Raw genomic sequence first — 19,057 nt, forward strand, 5'->3', positions numbered from 1 at the left:
TCTTCCTGGATAGGAATCTCGAGGCTGTTGTCTGCCTGATTCCCCACCTGACTGTCCCTCCAAGCCTTTGGGAGGACAAGGGGTAGCCCTGGGGGTCAGCGAAAGCTTTGGGAGCTAACGGCTCCCCCAAAAAGAGGCCTCCATCGAATAGTCTGTTTCCAAGATGGCTGCGACCAAGGGGGCGGGGCAGGCTGAGCCCTGGGGCATTTCTGCCCATGGGAACTGCCGTCCCCCCGAAGTTGACCGGGTAGGCCAGCGAAGAAGAGGGCCTGGTACTGGAAAGACCCTTGAATTGCCATTTGGAACCCACACTTGGGGGAAAGGGTGGCCGTGGCTTGGTGCCTTCAGCTTCCTGGGACCCCGGGCCTCTCTTCCCCTCATCTCGGGCCTTCTGTGTGTCCTGCCACCGCACCGCACGCTCCTGGATCCCCGGATTCTGGTGGGGTGGGGGTGCTCCCCGCCGGTGCCCCCTGTGTACGTGGCTCTCTCCCCTCCCGCCCCTCCTTAGCTCCAGCAGTACCCCCGGCTGCGGGAGGAGATGGAGCGCATCGTGACCACCCACATCCGGGAGCGCGAGGGTCGCACCAAGGAGCAGGTGAGCCCACCGCACGCTGCTTCCCTCCTGCCCCACCCTTCCCATTTTGCCTCTTGCCTCAGGCTCCCTTACACCTTCTCGCCTCATACTCTCTGCTTCTCTAACTTTTTTATTGCGGTCAAATATATATAACATACAATTTGCCATTTTCACCACCTTTCGGTGTGTGGTTCGGTGGCGTGAAGCCCGTTCACTCTGTTGTGTGACCATCACACTCCCATCCGTCTCTCCAGAACCTTTTCATCTTCCCCAAACGCAGCTCTGTGCCATTAAACAGTGACTCCCCAGCCCCTGCCTCCCCCCACCCCCTGGCAACCACCATTCTCCTTTGTGTTTCTGTGAATTTAACAACTCTAGGGATCTCATATACCTGGAAGCTTACAGCAATTGTCCTTTTGTGTCTGGCGTATTTCACTTGCATAATTTTCTCAAGGTCCATCTATACCAGGTGTGAGAATTCCCTTCCTTTTTTTTTTTTATTTTAAAGATTTTATTTATTTATTTATTTATTTATTTATTTATTTATTTATTAGAGAGCGAGTGAGAGAGAAACAGCATGAGAGGGGAGAGGACCAGAGGGAGAAGCAGGCTCCCTGCCGAGCCAGGAGCCCGATATGGGGCTCGATCCCAGGACCCTGGGATCATGACCTGAGCCGAAGGCAGATTGCTCAAGCAACTGAGCCACCCAGGCGCCCCCGAGAATTCCCTTCCTTTTTAAAAAAAAAATTACTTAAATTCAATTAACTAACGTATAGTATATTGTCAGTTTCAGAGGTAGAGGTCAGTGATTCATCAGTCTTATATAACACCCAGTGCTCATTACATCACGTGCCCTCCTAATGCCCATCGCCCAGTTGCCCCACCCTCCACCCCCTCCCCTCCAGCAACCCCCTCAGTTTGTTTCCTGAGATTAAGAGTCTCTTATGGTTTGTCTCCCTCTCTGATTTCTTCTTGTTTTGTTTTTCCCTCCCTTCCCCTGTGCTCTTCTGTTTTGTTTCTTAAATTCCACACAAGTGAAATCGTGATACTTGTCTTTCTCTGATTGACTTACTTCACTCAGCATAATACCCTCTAGTTCCATCCACCTTGTTGCAAATGGCAAGATTTCATTTTTTGATGGCTGAGTAGTATTCCATTGTACATATAAATATATACCACATCCTCTTTATCCATTCATCTGTTGACGGACATCTGGGCTCTTTCCATAGTTTGGCTCTTGTGGACATTTCTGCTATAAGCATTGGGGTGCAGGTGTCCCTTCTGAATTCCCTTCCTTTTTAAGGAATGTCCGAATGATGTTCCATTGCCTGTATAGAATTTATTTAGTCATTTATCAGATATTCATTCATTCATCCACAAACATAGTCACTGAATGCCGCCTCTGAGCTGGGAGGAGCAGAGATGAACAGGCCCCCTCGCGGGCCCGCACAAGGCTTATAGGCGAGTCCTCCTTATTTGTCCATCTCTCTGTCATCCTTCTGTCTGTACCAACCCCTGGCTCCCGATTCCTAGCCTCCATATTCATACGCCCCTTCTCCATGATGATGCTGTCCCCCAATCATTCACATCTTTGTTTGGATGTTGTGTTTTTGAAACCTCATTGATCTCTTCAATTACAAAAGTGACAGATAATAAAATATTCAATCAGTACAGAAGTAATTAAATTACAAGTAAAGTGTTCCTTCATTCACTCCCTACCCCCAGTTCCTCCCACAAAAGAACTGTTATTAACAGTTTGGTGTGTTCCCTTCCAGGCCCAAGCATTTTTTTTAAGATTTACTTATTGGGGCGCCTGGGTGGCTCAGTAGGTTAAGCGTCTGCCTTCTGCTCAGGTCGTGATCCCAGGGTCCTGGGATCGAGCCCCGCATCGGGCTCCTTGCTCTGCAGGAAGCCCGCTTCTCCCTCCCCCACTCCCCCTGCTTGTGTTTCCTCTCGCTGTCTCTCTGTCAAATAAATACATAAAATCTTTAAAAAAAGAGAGAGAGAGAGAGAGAGAGCACAAGTGAGGGGAGGGGCACAGGGAGAGGGACAAACAGACTCCCCGCTCAGTGGGGAGCCGGACGTGGGGCTCCATCCCAGGACCCTGGGATCATGACCTGAGCTGAAGTCAGCCACTTAAGCAACTGAGCCACCCAGGCGCCCCTAGGCATTTTTTCCCTAGACCTATACACATTCCAGATTCCATCTTAATCTTCAATAACCACGGTCCTGCTGTGTGTCTTGCCTTTTTTCTCTAAAGATAATTGTAGAAGCTAACATCTGTTGAGCACCCATTACGTGTGAGACGTGTGATCTGCCTCATTTCATTGTGCCTTCACCACTCCTAGGAGGCAGACACACTTCATCTGTGGAACTTGAGGCTCAGTGAGCACAGGCTTATTATGCGGAGCAGTGGGGTTTGGGTCTAAACCTGGTAGTGTGCATCAGTCATGTTCCTCTGGTCATGACTCGGTTAAGAATCTCATCACTCTTCCTCATTTGCAAAGGGGATCTTCCAGTGCCAGAACCTAGAAATTGTCCTCATTCTTTTCAATAACTGTAGAGTGATTTATTGTTCAGAGGAGGCCATAATTTATTTCACCTTCTGATGGCCATTGGCTCGTTTCCAATTTTTCTCCATTACAAACTACACCACACTGAACACCCTGGTATACATATATCTTTGTTCACTTGGTGAGTTTATCTAAGAGACATATATATGTATATATATAGTTCTAGAAATGAATATGTGCATTTTAATATTGTTAAATGTTGCCAAATTACCCTCCAAGAAGGTGATCCTACCTTGCACTTCCACCAACAGTATATGAGAATCCGTCTTCTCACAGTTGTGCCCACACTGGTCATTACCAATATTTATTATTAATTTGATGGGTTATAAAAGGATCTCATTGTTTTACCTTAGATTTCTTTATTAATGAGGGTGAGCATTTTTACATAGCCTTATTGATTATATGCATTTCCTCTGTGAATTGCCCATTCATTCAAGAGTTCTCTGGCTCTTTTGATTTGCTTGTCTGTCTTTCACTTACTGACTTGTAGGAAGTCTTTGTTATGGATACTATTATTGATGCACTGATTGATTTATTCTGGGTTCTATGTGTGCTATAAGTATATTTCTTCCAGCCTTTCATGCATTTTAAAACCCTGCCATATTTTTTCCACTTGCCTGCTGACCTGTGTATCCTCGAAGGTCATGCTTCTCATCGATATTGAGCTGGCTTACATGAATACCAATCATGAGGACTTCATAGGCTTTGCCAAGTGAGTGCTCCCTAGGCAGAGAAGGTGACATCTCCTGTGAGTGTGTGTGTGTGTGTGTGGGTGTAGGACCCAGGCCTGCTGGGTCAACCTTCTGGGTCTGGTGCCCACTGAGTAGTGGCATTGAAGCTAGGCCTCTTGAGAGAAGAAATTCTGAGACTCTTCCCTCTCTCCCTATTAGTGCTCAGCAGAGGAGCAACCAGATGAACAAGAAGAAGGCTTCAGGGAACCAGGTGAGTGAACCCCAGTGCCCCAGCCGGAGGGATGGAGGGTGCCGGATGGACGCCAAGCTCTGAGAGCCCCCTCCCCCAAGGGGAAGGGTCCCACGGGGGCCAGGGAGCCTGTCAGCTGCCAGCCACAAGCCTCCCACTCTGCCTCAGTAACCCTCTCTCCTCTCTCCCGATGCTTCTCGTGGTTGCTATGGTTACCTCTTTGCAGGATGAGATTCTGGTGAGTACCAGGACTGGGGCTCTTTGGCTTACGTAGTGAAGGGGAGGAGGGGGCCCATTTACAGCGGGATGCAAAGGGGGCAAAAGGGCACTCTTTGGCTTGAGCTGCTTGCACACACCAACACATGGGTGTCCACATGTGCTCTCAGTCCAGAGGCAAGGCCTAGCCATTCACAGAGTCCCATCAAGCTGTCCGTCAGCGCACATGAGCTTAGCATCTACTTCAGGCAGAGGTAGACCATGTGGGCTGGGTGGGTGAGAATGGCTGGGAGGGGCCTGGCACTCAGTAGGTGCTCCTCAAATATCTGTTGAATGGATGGATGGATGGATGGATGGATGGATGGATGGATGGATGAGTGGATGGATGGATGGATGGATGGATGGATGAGTGGATGGATGGATGGATGGATGGATGGATGAGTGGATGGATGGATGGATGAGTGGATGGATGGATGGATGGATGGATGGATGGATGGATGGATGGATGAGTGGATGGATGGATGGATGGATGGATGGATGGATGGATGGATGGATGGTAGCTATCCCTACCAGAGAGTGGAGTAAAGAGATGAATGAGTGTCAAGAGACAAGTCCCTCCTCGCCCATTCTGTCCTTCAGATCTCTGATGGAACACCACTTCTCCCCCCGACCTGTACACAGGAGTCATAGCCCGGAGTTTTCCAGAGGCCGTAGTTTCTTTGTAACAATCTAGGTGTTTGTGTGATTATTGGCTTCATACTTATTTCCTTCTCAAACCCCATGAGGGGAAGGGCTGGGTCTCTCTTGTCCATCAGCAAATTCTCAGCCCTACAACCCAGTGCCTAGCACACAGTAGGTACTCACTAGAACAAAGGCATTAATGAGTGTAATATCCCAGGGCAATTCAGTTCAGCAAACACTCGGTGGTGCCTACGCTGGGCTGGCCCTGGACAGGAGTCAGACTCCGGTCCTGACCCCTGGACACCTGAGCCTGCAGTCAGGACCCAGGCAGGGTGGGAGTTGGAGGGGCAGGCAGTTCCTGGTGCAGAGGCTGTGGAAGGGGGTTTGGCAGAGCGGGGGGTGGCCAAGGGAGGACAAAGGCTGCCAGTCAGAGCAGGGAGTAGCGGGACACGGTCTGCTGATCCGTTCCTGGGGCGTGGAGTGCCAGGGCCTGGCATTTGGATTCAGTTCCAAAGACAGTGACAACACACTGGGGATCCTCCCTGGACCTGGACAGGGCGGAAGAGGGACCATGGGGCACCTGGCTATCGTGTTTCTGTGAACGGTGAAGGCCGCTACTCAGCTCCTGATCCACTATGTTACTTGGGTTCTCTGCAAGGTTCTGGGGGAAACCAGAGGGTCAAGGAGGGTGCCGGGAGGAGGGTGTGGTTCGAGGTCCTCAGAAGCAGGCCTGACCGCAGAGGGCTTTCCCCAGGCTCCTTGGCTCTTCTCTGGATGCTCAGAGGAGCCAGGGAGGTCAGGGCTGGGGGAGGGAGTTCTTTCTGAATGGCCCACCACAGGGGTCTAGTTAGTGGCCTTGCCCTTGGAGTAGAATCTACAGGCCCTGTCTATAGTGATGGCTCAGGATGCTCTTGGGGACAGCTGCATCCTGCTGTGAAAACAGACCTTTGACTGTTACTCTGGGCTCCCCAGGGAAGAAGGGGCCTGTTCAATTCATGCTCAGCCCTTCACCCTGCTCCCACTTCCTACCACCCTACTCCTGTCCAGGCCCTGGGGCCAAAGACCCTTAAAACCCTACTGCCCTAGCATTCATGTGTTCATGCCACAAATATTTATTGATTACTTACTGTCTGCCAAGCACACTGCAAGGTGCTGGGATATACCAGTGAGCAAGAGAGTTCATAATTTAGCAAGACAGGCTGACATCAGCAGATAATCTTCCCTCTCTCTCTCTGTCTCTCTCTCTCTCTCTCTCTCTCACACACACACACACACACACACACACACACACACACACATAAACACACACACAATTTTGAAATCTCAGCCTTTGTCATAGAAGAAGACTTAAAGGAGTGATAAAAGACTATAAGAGGATAACGGGGGTCCTGACTTATCCTGGAGGCCAGGGAGGGCCTGCCTGAGAATGGGACTTCTGAGCTGACACCCAGAGGGTGAGGAGGAATTTGGCAGACAGACAGGAGGGAAGTGCTTTCTAGGCAGAGACAGCAGTGGCACGTACAAAGTCCTTGAAGTCAGAAACAAGTCTTAGAATAAGGTGGATCTTAAGCTGCAAAGACATTCAGAATTGTCTGGCCCAGTGGGCCCCCTAAACTCTGCTTGCACACTTTTAGTGGTGGGGAGCTCATCCCCTACCAAGGCTACCAGTCCTCTCCTCAGATGGCTCTGACTGTCAGAAGGCTGTTTACCCTGAGCTGACCTCTGCCTTCCTCCATCTTCCAGTCTATTCACTTGTGGTTCAAACCACAGCAGGTCTGGCCCGCACCCTCCCTGCCCGGCCAGACCGCCAAGAGCTAGAGGAGGGGTGGGCTTTTGAGTGCCTCTCTCTGCCTACCCCATCCTCCACAGGGAGTCCTGGTCTCTTCCCACTGACCTCCTGCCCTCTCACCCTCCAGGTCATCCGGAAGGGCTGGCTGACCATCAACAATATTGGCATCATGAAGGGGGGCTCCAAAGAGTACTGGTTTGTGCTGACCGCTGAGAATCTGTCCTGGTACAAGGATGATGAGGTGAGTAACGGGCCGCTGGTCATCAAGGGGTTTGGCTGGTGGCCAGAGTCAGGCTCAGACACTACCCAGGGCCTGGAGTAGACCGGGTCACCCAACAAACAGGGCTTTTCTTAAATCACATCAAAGACCCTTGGGTGGAAGTGGGCTGCAAGGATCAGAGGCAGGCAATCCTGGGAGCTCATCCAGGTTGGACAGAGAAGGTGGCATGGCAGGAGCGGGGAGCCTGGGGCCGAGCGCCCTGGAGAGGGTGGGCAGGGGTGCTGGGCGCCCCTCCCTGACCCCGCCAGCCCTGTGGCCTTCCTGTTTTCCGGCTCCAGGGTGTGCCGCCTCCCCCGTGGCCCCCACAGGCCTATGACACACACATATCCAGCTGCCAGACACCCTGTTAACCCCTGCACCCCAGTCCTCCAGACCCCAGCGGTGCAAGGGAGGCGCCCCAGGTGCCTCCAGGCCAAGGGGCCGGGAGTGATGGGGTCCTGCAGAGGCTCCACACAAGACCCCCCCCCCCCGCGCACAGGGGCACGCAGAACCCCTGCTACCTCCCTCCCTCACTGCCGGTCTCCTTTAAGAATGAGTCTATTTGGCTTCCACATCTGGATTCCAGAGGTGACCAGAGAGAATAGGGAGGGCTTGGGGTGGGGGGGACTTGTGGTAATGAACTCCAGCTGGCCACAGAGTGGGGGAGGGGACCTTCTTCCTGAGGAAGCTTTTGGAGGAGAGGGCGCTCCAGTGGGGAAGTGGGGCTGGGGTGGGGGGCTGTGATTTTGGTCTCTGAGCTCCCTCCTCGATCCCCGCCCCCTCCAAGTTGCCCCGGGGAAGGCTCCCCCGCCTCCCCATCTTGGGCTGGGCCCTCCATCGTCACTGGCGGGGGCGCCAAGTCATCTGGACCTCATTACCCCAACCCTGGCCTCTCCCCGACCATGGGGCCCCTGGAAGGATGGAGTGTGAGGTGGCGTGACACGGGCGGGGGGATTGCTTCCTGCTCTGTCGCTCAGGCAGGCTGCCTAGACCCCTCATGGGCTGGGGGTGCTGACTGCTGGCCCCAGAACTCCTGATGCTCTTATGTGAGGATCGTTATATGTTGGGCCAGGGGACAGTGTGACCTGGGGCTGAGGGCTACGCTGCAGGGAAATGTATCCAAGAGGGGCCCCGTCCTCATGTGGCGGGGTCCTTTTGAGCTCTGTGTGTACATTTGAGTCGGGTCGTGTGTGGGGCGCGGTGGGGGTAGGCAGTGAGTGCCGGGAGGTGGGGTGTGAGGCTGATGGGTGGTGTTGGGGGGGCGTTGGAGGAGAGTGTTTGGGGCATAAGCGTCCAGGTGTGGTTGGGGGAAGACTGTGTGCGCCTGAGGTACGACTCTCAGGCGTGTGCCTGTGCCCGGTGTGGAAATGAAGGGGTATGTGTGTGGCAAATGGGCTTGAGGAAGGAGAATGTGCACGTGGAACGTCTGAGAATATGTATGTGCTCGAGATGGAAGGATGGGAGAGAGCCAGTGTTCCACTGTGAGGGTGCGTGTGTGCGCCCCCGAGATGTGCGAGTGTGCTTGGGGCACGAATGTGTGACTTGGGTTTGGGTGTGGGAATGTATGTGTCTGAGTTGTGCGGGTGTGCATGTCAAGTTGTTGTGTGTGTGTGTGTGTGTGTGTGTGTGTGTGTGTGTGTGTCAGATGTGAGTGGATTTTTGCACTACCAGCTTGCGGACATGGAGGTGGTCTGGGCTGCAGGGAGGATGATCTGGCCCCCTCTCTCCCTAGCCGCCAGCCCTCTGGTCTTTGGGACTTGGGTGGCCCTCTGGGCAGACAGGCGGCTGCCCATATCCCCAGTCCTCATTGCCACCCCCCATCTTCTCAGACTTCCTCCGCCGCCCATCAGCACCCCCATCCCGTCTCAACAGCAGGGTGCCCCTTTTCCCTCTGCACCTCCTCCCAGCACCCCCCCCGTGCCCCCACCCCCAGCCCCCTGCCCCGTCTCCAGGTTCCGGTTCTGGGATGGCGGGTGGGGGTCGGTCCAGCTCTCCAGCGGCGGCGCCGAGGGTCTAACCCAGCCCAGCCTAACCAATGTGCAGACTACTGTACAATTTGGGAGTCCTGAACAGATAGTCTAAACACTGGGTAGACGGAGTGGAGGTGTCCTCTGGTCCATCCAGGCGGCAGTGTCTGTCCGTCGGGTGGGAGCTTCGGCCCCATGTCCTGGAGATCCAAGGCCCCCAGCCCCAGCCCAGCCAGCCCGTGGTCCCCTCTCTGCTCCCGACTCCCCTTCTGCCTCCTTTGACGTGGCAGGGGTGAGCGGGAGCTGTGGCTGGGAAGGAGGGGCCTGGGGAGGGGGCTGGCCAGCAGGAAGGGAGGAGTGGGGGGAGGAGGCCGCTCCTACCTAGAGTCCAACCCCAGAGCGCAGGGCGGGTGGTGGCGGGGCCTCCCTCGAATGCTTCCAGATGTTCCCTGGCCGCGTGTGCAACTTCCTCCTCTCCTCCCCCAGCCACCCTCTGGGACTCCCGGCCACCCGCCTGGCATAAAGAAGGCTTTATGTGGCTGGACAGGCCAGGCGGGTGTGGGGGGCAAAAGGAGGTGGGCAGGACGGCGCCAGGACTGGGGAGCAGGGTCCTCCTCAACCCAGCCCCCTCCCGCCCCCCTCCCCCCTGCCCCCGACCTGAGATCCTGGATGAGGCTCATGCCCAAGCCCTGAGTCCCTGAGATCCACACAGACATCCCCTGGCCACAGCATGGGTCCTGTGGTGTGGGCACGTGGGGTACCAGCAGCAGAAACCCTCCTCCGCCTCCCGGAGCCCCATCCCGGAGTACCTCCTTTGCCAATCCCTGAGCCTCCCTTGAACATACCAGCCTATAGACGAATGTCAGCCCACAGCAGACATACACAAGTGTGCACGTAGGCCTGGCACCCACATGCCCATCCACAGATACACATCACTCCTCCCAGACGACTACAGATAAACCAAACGTGTTCAACCCATGCAACAAACCATCTGCGTGGAAACATGCATGCCCACGGAGTGCCCCCCAGGCACGCTCCATGCAAACAGATGTTTACAGTTGCCACACACACCCATGAGAGCGTGCACACATCCGCCTTGACGCACAAACATGCTCACACGGACCCATGGCCATGCTGTGCACCTCTTCGGGCACACGCGCGCACGCACACACCTATGCGACACAGACACGTGGGCGCACATACACAATGGTCATGGTGCGTGCTCCAGCTGGCGTGTGTTTGCACAAGCACACAACTACACACGTTGCACACACAGACGTGCCACCTCCAGGCTTGTGCTGTGCGCCTGATTGCTAACACATGGGCGGCTGGCGTGGGGGAGGGGGCTGGCGTGGGCTGAGCCAGCCCTTTGAAGCTGCTGGGGCTGGTGGCCCCCCTTCTCTGTCTCCATAGTCAGGAAATGAAGTCAGCAGCTTAGCCAAAGCCGGTCCCGTTGGCCAGGCTGGGGGCGAGAGAGGCTTGAGTGTGGGGTCCCTGGCTGGGGCTGGCCTGGACGGCATCCAGAGCCTGCTTGGGGTGGGACTGGGAGCCACCCTCGGTCTCGCCACCCTGCGCCCTTGGGCTCTGGCATGTATGCAGAGGTGGTGGGGATGGCTTGAGTGCCATTGGGAACCAGAGGCGCCCGGCAGGCCCAGGGCTCCATGCCAGGCTTTCTTCAGATGGCACCTGTGTCGTGCCTGGTACGCAGGTGCCCCCACAGCCCAGGGCCGCTCTGGGGCTCCACAGCCCCGCCCCACCGCGCGGAACGCTCTCAGGTTGTGAGGCATAGCAGGGAGCAGTGCCGACCTCACCCATCGCCCCCACCTCTATCCACAGGAGAAAGAGAAGAAATACATGCTCTCTGTGGACAACCTGAAGCTACGGGACGTGGAGAAAGGTTTCATGTCAAGCAAGCACATCTTTGCCCTCTTTAACACTGAGCAGAGGTGGGTCTGCAGACTGGAGCCCCAAACCACCCTCACTGAGCAGAAAGGAGAGGGACTTGCCCCAAGCCCCACAGCAAGTCATTCCTTTGACAAATATTTAGACAGTCACTTAGTGAGCACCTGCTCTGCATAAGACATTCTGCCAGGCCCAGGAGGACAAGGAAGAGCCCACCACCAGGCCTGATCCCCTTCTTGTTGCTCAGTGTCCACTGGGGTCGGTGAGGGTACTGGGCCTCTCGCCTCCCAAGCCAGGGCTACCTCCTGTGGGCTTCCCCTTACTCGAGATGAGGGGTGAGTAGAGCTGCCATCAGGGAGGTCCCCAGGCAGCGAGGGGGAGCCAATGGGGGCTGCATGGTCAGGGATACCCCTCTTATGAGGGCTCATCCCCCCTCCTCTTTTTTAGTCCCTTTCTAGTAGAGCATTTTACTGCTGATTTCACTGAATCCTCAAAATGACCCAGGGAGGCAGGAGTTGTTTTATTAACCCATCTTCCAGGCAAGGAAACCGAGGCTTGGAAGGGGAGGGGACTTGCCCAGGGTCGCACCGCTGGGAAATGAGAGAGCCAGGCCTGGACCCCAGACGTGATGCCCCCAATCCGTGCGTGCCCTTCACCACCTGCGTGAATGGGTTTCACGCCTTCTCCCCTCACCGCCTCACTCCATCTTGCAGGAATGTCTACAAGGATTATCGGCAGCTGGAACTGGCCTGTGAGACACAGGAGGAGGTGGATAGCTGGAAGGCCTCCTTCCTGAGGGCTGGCGTGTATCCTGAGCGTGTTGGGGTGAGTGGCAGGGCGGGGGGCGGGGAGCAAGCTACTTCCCACAGGGGGCCCGGGGTCATCATCCTCAGTGATATCAAGTCATGTCACTTGAGCCCGTATGCAGCTCAGAGATAGCACGGATCCTCCCCCTACCTGCGCTGGGGTGGGGTCAGAGTGAAGCCTTCCGCCTGTTCTTGGTGACCCTCCTCTGCCACCGATGGCATTTCCTGCATCCCTTTCGTATCGTGGTGGCTTTCTGTGGCCACCTCCACTTTCCTCCTCTCTTTCACTGCGGGGATGTCTCGAGTTACCTTAGAGCTGGGGTAGAGTGCCCTGGGTTCACTCGCCTTCTCCTTTCTGTGTGTGTCTGCTTGGGCCATGCTTGCTGGTGGCGGCGGCGGCGGTGGCAATGCTGGTGTCGTGACCTCTTTGGCTTTGGTGTGGGCCTCCCAGGACAAGGAGAAAGTGAGTGTGCCCCTCCCTCGCCTTCTGCCAGGTGTCTCCAGACTGGCAGCAGCTCTGGCCAGGTCTTCAGCATCAGGAAGGGACCTCGGAAGTTCTATCCTAATTGATGGACTGGGAAACTGAGGCAAATTCTAGGCACTAGACTGAGAGCCAAGATAAGGCTGAATGAGGGCCTGGGGTCCTAAGAGGCACTGGGGTGGGCAGAGTAGGCAGACGCAGAGTGTTTGGGGGAGCTGGTGTCTGTTCTCTGTATGGCAGTGTTCCAGGCACCCTTGGAGGGGCCGAGACCCTGGGGGTGCCTGGAACCTGGCTGTGAGGGCCCAGTCACCCTGATGCCCTCTATTCTCAACGGCAGGCCAGTGAGACTGAGGAGAACGGCTCAGACAGCTTCATGCACTCCATGGACCCACAGCTAGAGCGGCAGGTGGAGACCATCCGGAACCTGGTGGACTCATACATGGCCATCGTGAACAAGACTGTGCGGGACCTCATGCCGAAGACCATCATGCACCTCATGATCAACAACGTGGGTGCAACCCTTCGTGGGCGGTGGGTGCTCTTGGGGGACCAGGGAGGCAGCGACCAGGTTGGCCTGGGGGAGGCACAGTCCAGTCCCTTGGGATCAGGTCTAGCGAGGTAAGTATAGGTCCACACGAGAGCTGTCCAAAAGAAATATAATGTGAGCTTTGTATATTATATTGTAGTCACATACCCAAGTTGTTCCAAACATGCTTAAATGTTTCCCAAAAGGAACTAGGAATCACATCTTTTGAGAACTCCCAGGCCATGTTTTGAAATGCACGCCCCGCAGAATCACTACCATCCATGAAAAGGCATGGCCCCCAGAGAATTAGAACTATGTTTGAATCCTGGATTTGCCACAAATTCTGTTTGGCTTTCAGTAAACTACCCTCTCTGAGCCTCTGTTTCCCTATATGTAAACATACGGATAATACAGTTGAGAAGGAAGGGAATATAAAGTGCAGAACAACACAGTGCCTGGCACAGAGTAGGTGCTCAATATATATTTGAACAACAGATAAGTGAGACACAGGCCTTTTTTTTTTTTTTTAAGATTTTATTTATTTATTTTGACAGAGAGAGACACAGCGAGAGAGGGAACACAAGCAGGGGGAGTGGGAGAGGGAGAAGCAGGCTTCCCGCCGAGCAGGGAGCCCGATGCGGGGCTCGATCCCAGGACCCTGGGATCATGACCTGAGCCGAAGGCAGACGCTTAACGACTGAGCCACCCGGGCGCCCCGAGACACAGGACTATGGCGTAAAAGTCTCAGTGCCTCTCCATGAGTATCCCAGGACCCGCACCTGCGGAGTATAAGGAGCACATAAACCCACCGCCTACACACAGAGAGTCCCATTTCACGCAATCCAAGGACGCATTCACACCTGTTACTCAAGGGCTCAGAAAATTTTAAACTCATCTACCTTATTTTGGTCCCGTGGAGCATGCAAGTCCTTGGAAAGGATGTAACTAACTACCCCATTTTATAGATGGGGAACCTGAGGCTGAAACACAGCTGAGTAACTAGGTGTCCTTGGTTGCATGGTGGGCCCCGAGTGCCTTCCCACATCTATGACCTTGGACAGGTCACTTTTCCCCTCTGGACCATCTGAGAAAAGGGCAAGGAGGGAGGCGGGGAAGCAGAGGAGACCTCCAAGGTCAGGCGGTGGCACAGCCAGGGCCCCGAACTCCCAGTCCAGCGTACAGTCCCGCGGGGCTTCACGGGGTACGGGCGTCAGGCCCCAGCCCGTCCTTCTGTTCGCGCGCCCGCAGACGAAGGAATTCATCTTCTCGGAGCTGCTGGCCAACCTCTACTCGTGCGGGGACCAGAACACGCTGATGGAGGAGTCAGCGGAGCAGGCGCAGCGGCGCGACGAGATGCTGCGTATGTACCACGCACTGAAGGAGGCGCTCAGCATCATCGGCGATATCAACACGACCACTGTCAGCACGCCCATGCCCCCGCCCGTGGACGACTCCTGGCTGCAGGTGCAGAGCGTACCGGCCGGACGCAGGTACCAGGGCCGGCCCCCACGGCCCCAAAGCCCCCCAGCCCGGGGCCCGCGGGAGGAGGGCCGGGACCGGGCAGTGGCGCGCCCGCGTCACCGGAACGGCTCCCACCTGGAGCAGGGGGCGGGGCTTAGTAGAAATGGGCGGGGCTTACTGCGGGGCGGGGCTTGCCGTGGAGCGCTGGCTGCGGGGCTGGGTGGAGCTGGAACTTTGGAGCCACCGGAGGCGGGGCTTAAACTCCGGGAACAAGTAGGGCGCGGCGGGGCGGGGCGGGGCTTCCGCGCATGGGCGTGACCGGCGCTGGCCTGGGGCGGGGCCTCAAGGTGGGGCGGAGCTGCTCATCTCTTCCCCTCCTTGTCTTCCACGCCCTGTCGCCCGTAGGTCACCCACGTCCAGCCCCACGCCGCAGCGCCGAGCCCCCGCCGTGCCCCCAGCCCGGCCCGGGTCGCGGGGCCCTGCTCCTGGGCCTCCGCCTGCTGGGTCCGCCCTGGGGGGGGCGCCCCCCGTGCCCTCCAGGCCGGGGGCTTCCCCTGACCCCTTCGGCCCTCCCCCACAGGTGCCCTCGCGCCCCAACCGCGCCCCGCCCGGGGTCCCCAGGTGAGTAGGGGTTGAATACGATGGGAGAGACCACCGGGCGGGCGTAGCCGGGAGGGAGGTGTGGCCAGAGCCGGCCCTCTCCATCCAGGGCGCTCGGACGTGGGTGCCACCCGACGTGTGGCTGAGGGCTGGCGGAGCCTGCGCCCTAGGGAGCGCTGAGTCCCGGAGGTGGTCCTTTCTGGGGAGGGGGCTGTGGGACTCCTCCCACCTGCCCCCTTCTTTTCAGCACTTGCATGGCGCTTCCCTCCCTTTTCACTTCTCTCTCCCACACGTTGCATTCCTCCTCCTTCCTCCTCGCTCTCCTCCTCCTCCGTTCTCCATTCCATCCTCAACTTCTGTCTCCCAGCCCCTAGTGACCTACCTACCTCGGGTCTGGGCATCTCTGAACCCAGATCCTCTCCAGATGTGGAGTTTTTCACTTACAGGGCTACTCTGAGTCCTGACTCTTTGAGCTGTCCCAGGGGGTGTCTGGCCTCTGGCCCACAGGAACAGAGGCCAGGCTGTGACTGACTGGAAAGGTGTGTGATGTGTGTGTGGGCGTGCACACGAGTGTGAGTGTAAGAATGGCATCCAGGCACGAGCTAGGACACGGAGCATCTGGGAAAGGGGACTGGGAGCCATGGGGCAGTCTACTGGCTTTCTTCTTTGGCCCTGCCTCTGGCCCTACCTGGCCTGGACCGACATGGTGGGTGTTGGGGCAGGAGTGGGTGAAGGCTGCCCCATTCCCAGAGATTTCCAAGGAAAAGGCTTCTACTTCATCCCTTGGATTTGCCTTCTTCATTCATGACCCTTTTTCAAGGAAGCTCATTCTGATATTTCAGTCCCTGTTTCCACTGGCCACGTTCCTTGAGGAAGAACACATCAGACCAATAGCATCCACTTGTGTTTCCAGATGGCTGGAGGGTAGGGCCTAGCCTTCGTGGGTCTAGCCCCCATGAACCCCAAATGAAGCAGAGATGGGACTTGCTTCCACGGTGATCTGATGACCAAAGCAGATGGGGTAAAGCAGGCAGCGTGGTATTGGTCAAGAGCGCTGGATTGGAGTCCAGAGGTTCTGGTTCATCCTGGGCTTTAGGCAAGTCACTTTCCCTTCCAGGGCCTCAGTTTCCTTTCTACCACATGATATTTAACATTCTGCCTTTCTCCCAGGGCTGGTGTGAGGATCAAGGGAGACAGTGACTGTAGACAAGCCACATGAATTGCAAATGTGGCTATAGGAGCGCTTTGCTAACTTCCCTTGTGAGTTCAGATTCTTAAGGGTATTTGACATGCCCAGGTCTGCGCTGAGGGGTGACATATGGGAAGAGGAAGATTTGGCACCTGCTCTAACTCCAGTCTTGCTAACACACGGGAAACACTTGGCAAGTCACGGCCCTGCCTCGGGGGAAGACAACAGCCTGGGAAGCTTCAAGACAGATTGACCTGGGGGAGGTCTGGGGGCTGATTGAGATAAGACTCAGGTGATGAGGAGTCAGGGACATCTGGGTCGGTGCGGGTGAAGGTTTAGTGTGGGGTGCATCGAGGAGAGCCGCTGGCCAGAGAAGAGTGCAGATAGAAGGAGGAAGAATAAGAAAAGGTTGCCCTGGGTATGGTGGGGCAGGCTACAGAACCTTAAAAGTTCACAGAAGGGTTTGTCTTCTTGGGACTCAGTGCTGTGGGGACTAGGGAGCCATGGAAGGTTCTCGGGCAGAGAAATGGCAGCTGGACCCTAAGAAAGCAAGATCTGTCCCATATGGAGCATTGCAGGTGGCCCTCTGAGCACGCCAGGCACGAGTGTGCAGGGAGCTGGTGCAAATGCCTCCTGTGTATGGGCGAGCTTCTGTGTTGTGACTCAGCCCACGCGTGTGCTTCAGTGTGCCGAGTGGCTGCATGCCCCACATCCGTGCTGCACGTGCCGGCCAGTGAGGGCGCTGGGCAGTGGGAGGCGGGGGAGGTGTATGCGTGTTGTTTGCGGGCATGTGTGTCAGCGTGTGCATGCGGGGCCGTGGGGCCTCCCAGCATGTGTGTGCACGCCCGGGCGTGTGCGTGTGCGTGACCCCATCCCCAGGCCTGCCCCGTCCGTGCGTGTGAACTGCCATGTTGATTTGGTGCTGTCTTTCAGAATCACTATCAGTGATCCCTGAGGAGCGTCAGCCACGGTAGGTGCATACGGGCCTCTCTGCCTGCTGCATGAACGGTGTGTCTGTCCCCCACCCCTGCTGCACCAGCTCCACATGGGGGGGCGCACCTGGGACCTCAGAGCCAGGCTCCCCCTCCCTCTCCCTTCTGCAGCTCCAGACTTATTCTTTCCTCTTTCTGTCCTCGCTGCCAGCTGGCTCTCTCACCTCCCTCTCAGCAAGCCTCGGGACTCAGTGCCACTGCTCAGGACCTCCAGGGCTGAGCCTGGGGAGCTCTTGGGACAGGCTCCGCGCCCAAGCTCTCGGGAGCCGGCAGAGAGGGCAGAGAGCTCATGGTCAATGGTGTAGAAGCAGGGAACTCGGAGGGGGTTGTGCGTGGGGCCGGACTCAGCCAGAGGCCTTGGAACTTCGTCCCAGGGGTGCCACACTGTCTCCCCAGTCTGAGCCGTGCTGTTGGGGCAGGGCAGCCAGCACCCAGCTCAGGGGCCAGAGCCATGGTAGGGCCCTGCCTCCTCTAGCGGGCCAGCCATGGGGCAGCCATCCGGGGCGAAGGTGGGGTGCTGCTTTCTGAAAGCTGGAGGGCCCTGTCCACAGCTCACAGGCGAGGCAGGGTCACGCAGGCCATCTCCCTCCCTCCTTGGTATTGTCATGCCTGTGGAGGCACAACAAATGACAGTGTCCTCGGCCCCAGATGAAGCGCCATAGCCAGCCCACAGGCTCATGGCCCTGGGGCCTGGTGCTCCTAGGGTGACCTACGCCTTTCAGCCAAGGGGACCACAGTGTCCACTGACCTAGGCAAGTCAGCTTCTCTGGGTCCCACCCTGGCTGGGCCGCACAGTCACCCCGCGACCCGCCTGCCACTCTGTCCCTGCCGCTGACTCTTGCTCTTCTGCTTTTCCCCAGCAGGAAGGGCCCAGCCTCACCTACGCGACCTGTGGTCCCCCGACCAGCTGAGGCTCCCCTCTTAGACTTATAAGCCTGTGGCCGCTGGTATCCGGCTTGCCTGACCTCCCCGCCTCCCCAGGGTCCCTTCTGAGGACTCCAGGCTTTCTGCCCCCCCAGAGGGGCCTCCAGTGCCCCCTCCAGCCATCCTTTTAGCTTTGCCCTCCTGGTTCAGTGTTCTTTCTCCTCCTGTCTCTCTCCGTGAGGACTGGTGACTGTGGCCTGGGGCTCACGGCCCCACACTCCGAGGCTAGGGGTGGCCCCAGGCCAGTACGTTGGAAGACAGGGAGGGCCGAGCATGTGCCTGGAGCTGTGGGTGCACTGCCTGGTGGTGTATGAGAGACCGGCGTGCGTGGCAGGGGGAGGGCCGCCCCGGCCTCTCCCCCACCCCGAGACCCCTGGGAAGCTGCGGCCCCTACCCACCTCCAGTTCCTCCCGCCTTTCCTCTCTCTCTCCTCCATTCCAGAACCCTCGCCCACACCCTCAGCTTCGTCTTCTCCCCCTGCCAGCCCCGTCCTGCCCCGCTGGGCTTGGCTGCCCTTGCCTTACCATTTCTCTCCCTCCTCTCCGTTCTCTCTCTGCTTTATCTCCAACTGCCAGCCGATCGGGTCAGGCAAGTCCATCCCGTCCTGAGAGCCCCAGGCCCCCCTTCGACCTCTAACCAGATCCCTCTATTCCTCGGAGACCTCCCTTTCCAAGCCTGCCTGGACGGCTGTTCTGTGACTTAACAGTGGCTCCCCAGCCTCAAAGCCCCGCCCTTCATCTGTGACTTAGTCTGTTGTAGTGGTGAGCTGACACATCCAGGCGTGATGTTGGTGAACACTTGTGCCCCTCCGTGGTATTGCTCCTACCCCGTTCTATAAATAACTATAAATACTCATATATACACACACACGCACGCACACGCACATGCACACACACACACAATCTGGCCGCCACAGCCTCGCCTCTAGTGTTGGGAATCCGTCACCAGGCTGTCCTTGAGGAGTCTTGTGGCCCAACTACCAGGGAACACTGTCACCCTGACATCCCCCTCTCCGAAGTGTGCCACCTCTGATGAGCCTCCCTGTCCTGCCCGGCCTGTGGACAGCCACTTTTTCCGTCCCTCCCCTGCTCAAGCCCGGGGGCGCTGTCCTGGCAGCCGGGTGGCTCTTTCCCACCGGTCTTGCTGTCTCTCGGCTAAGAATAAAACCCATTCCTGGACGATGGGAAACTGCCCTC

The 19,057-nt window shown here is 56.9% G+C and overlaps 1 protein-coding gene across 1 annotated transcript in view; it reads left to right on the forward strand.

Annotated features, from left to right (window-relative positions):
* The window catches only part of DNM1 (dynamin 1), a 43,698-nt gene extending 25,563 nt beyond the window's left edge, over window positions 1-18,135 (forward strand). Inside the window, exons 11-20 of the mRNA XM_088018751.1 lie at window positions 509-595; window positions 3,789-3,859; window positions 4,038-4,089; window positions 6,882-6,995; window positions 10,817-10,926; window positions 11,596-11,707; window positions 12,507-12,677; window positions 13,944-14,185; window positions 14,562-14,777; window positions 17,798-18,135. Of these exons, the coding sequence (XP_087874877.1) occupies window positions 509-595; window positions 3,789-3,859; window positions 4,038-4,089; window positions 6,882-6,995; window positions 10,817-10,926; window positions 11,596-11,707; window positions 12,507-12,677; window positions 13,944-14,185; window positions 14,562-14,777; window positions 17,798-17,870 (1,248 nt within the window). The 3' untranslated portion in view covers window positions 17,871-18,135. The remainder of the gene's footprint in view (window positions 1-508; window positions 596-3,788; window positions 3,860-4,037; window positions 4,090-6,881; window positions 6,996-10,816; window positions 10,927-11,595; window positions 11,708-12,506; window positions 12,678-13,943; window positions 14,186-14,561; window positions 14,778-17,797) is intronic.
* Window positions 18,136-19,057: the final 922 nt, after the last annotated feature.

Source organism: Eumetopias jubatus, unplaced genomic scaffold, assembly GCF_037043125.1.
Source record: "Eumetopias jubatus isolate StellerSeaLion01/CBP00866 unplaced genomic scaffold, mEumJub1_p1.0 scaffold_15, whole genome shotgun sequence".
Lineage (NCBI taxonomy): Eukaryota > Metazoa > Chordata > Mammalia > Carnivora > Otariidae > Eumetopias > Eumetopias jubatus.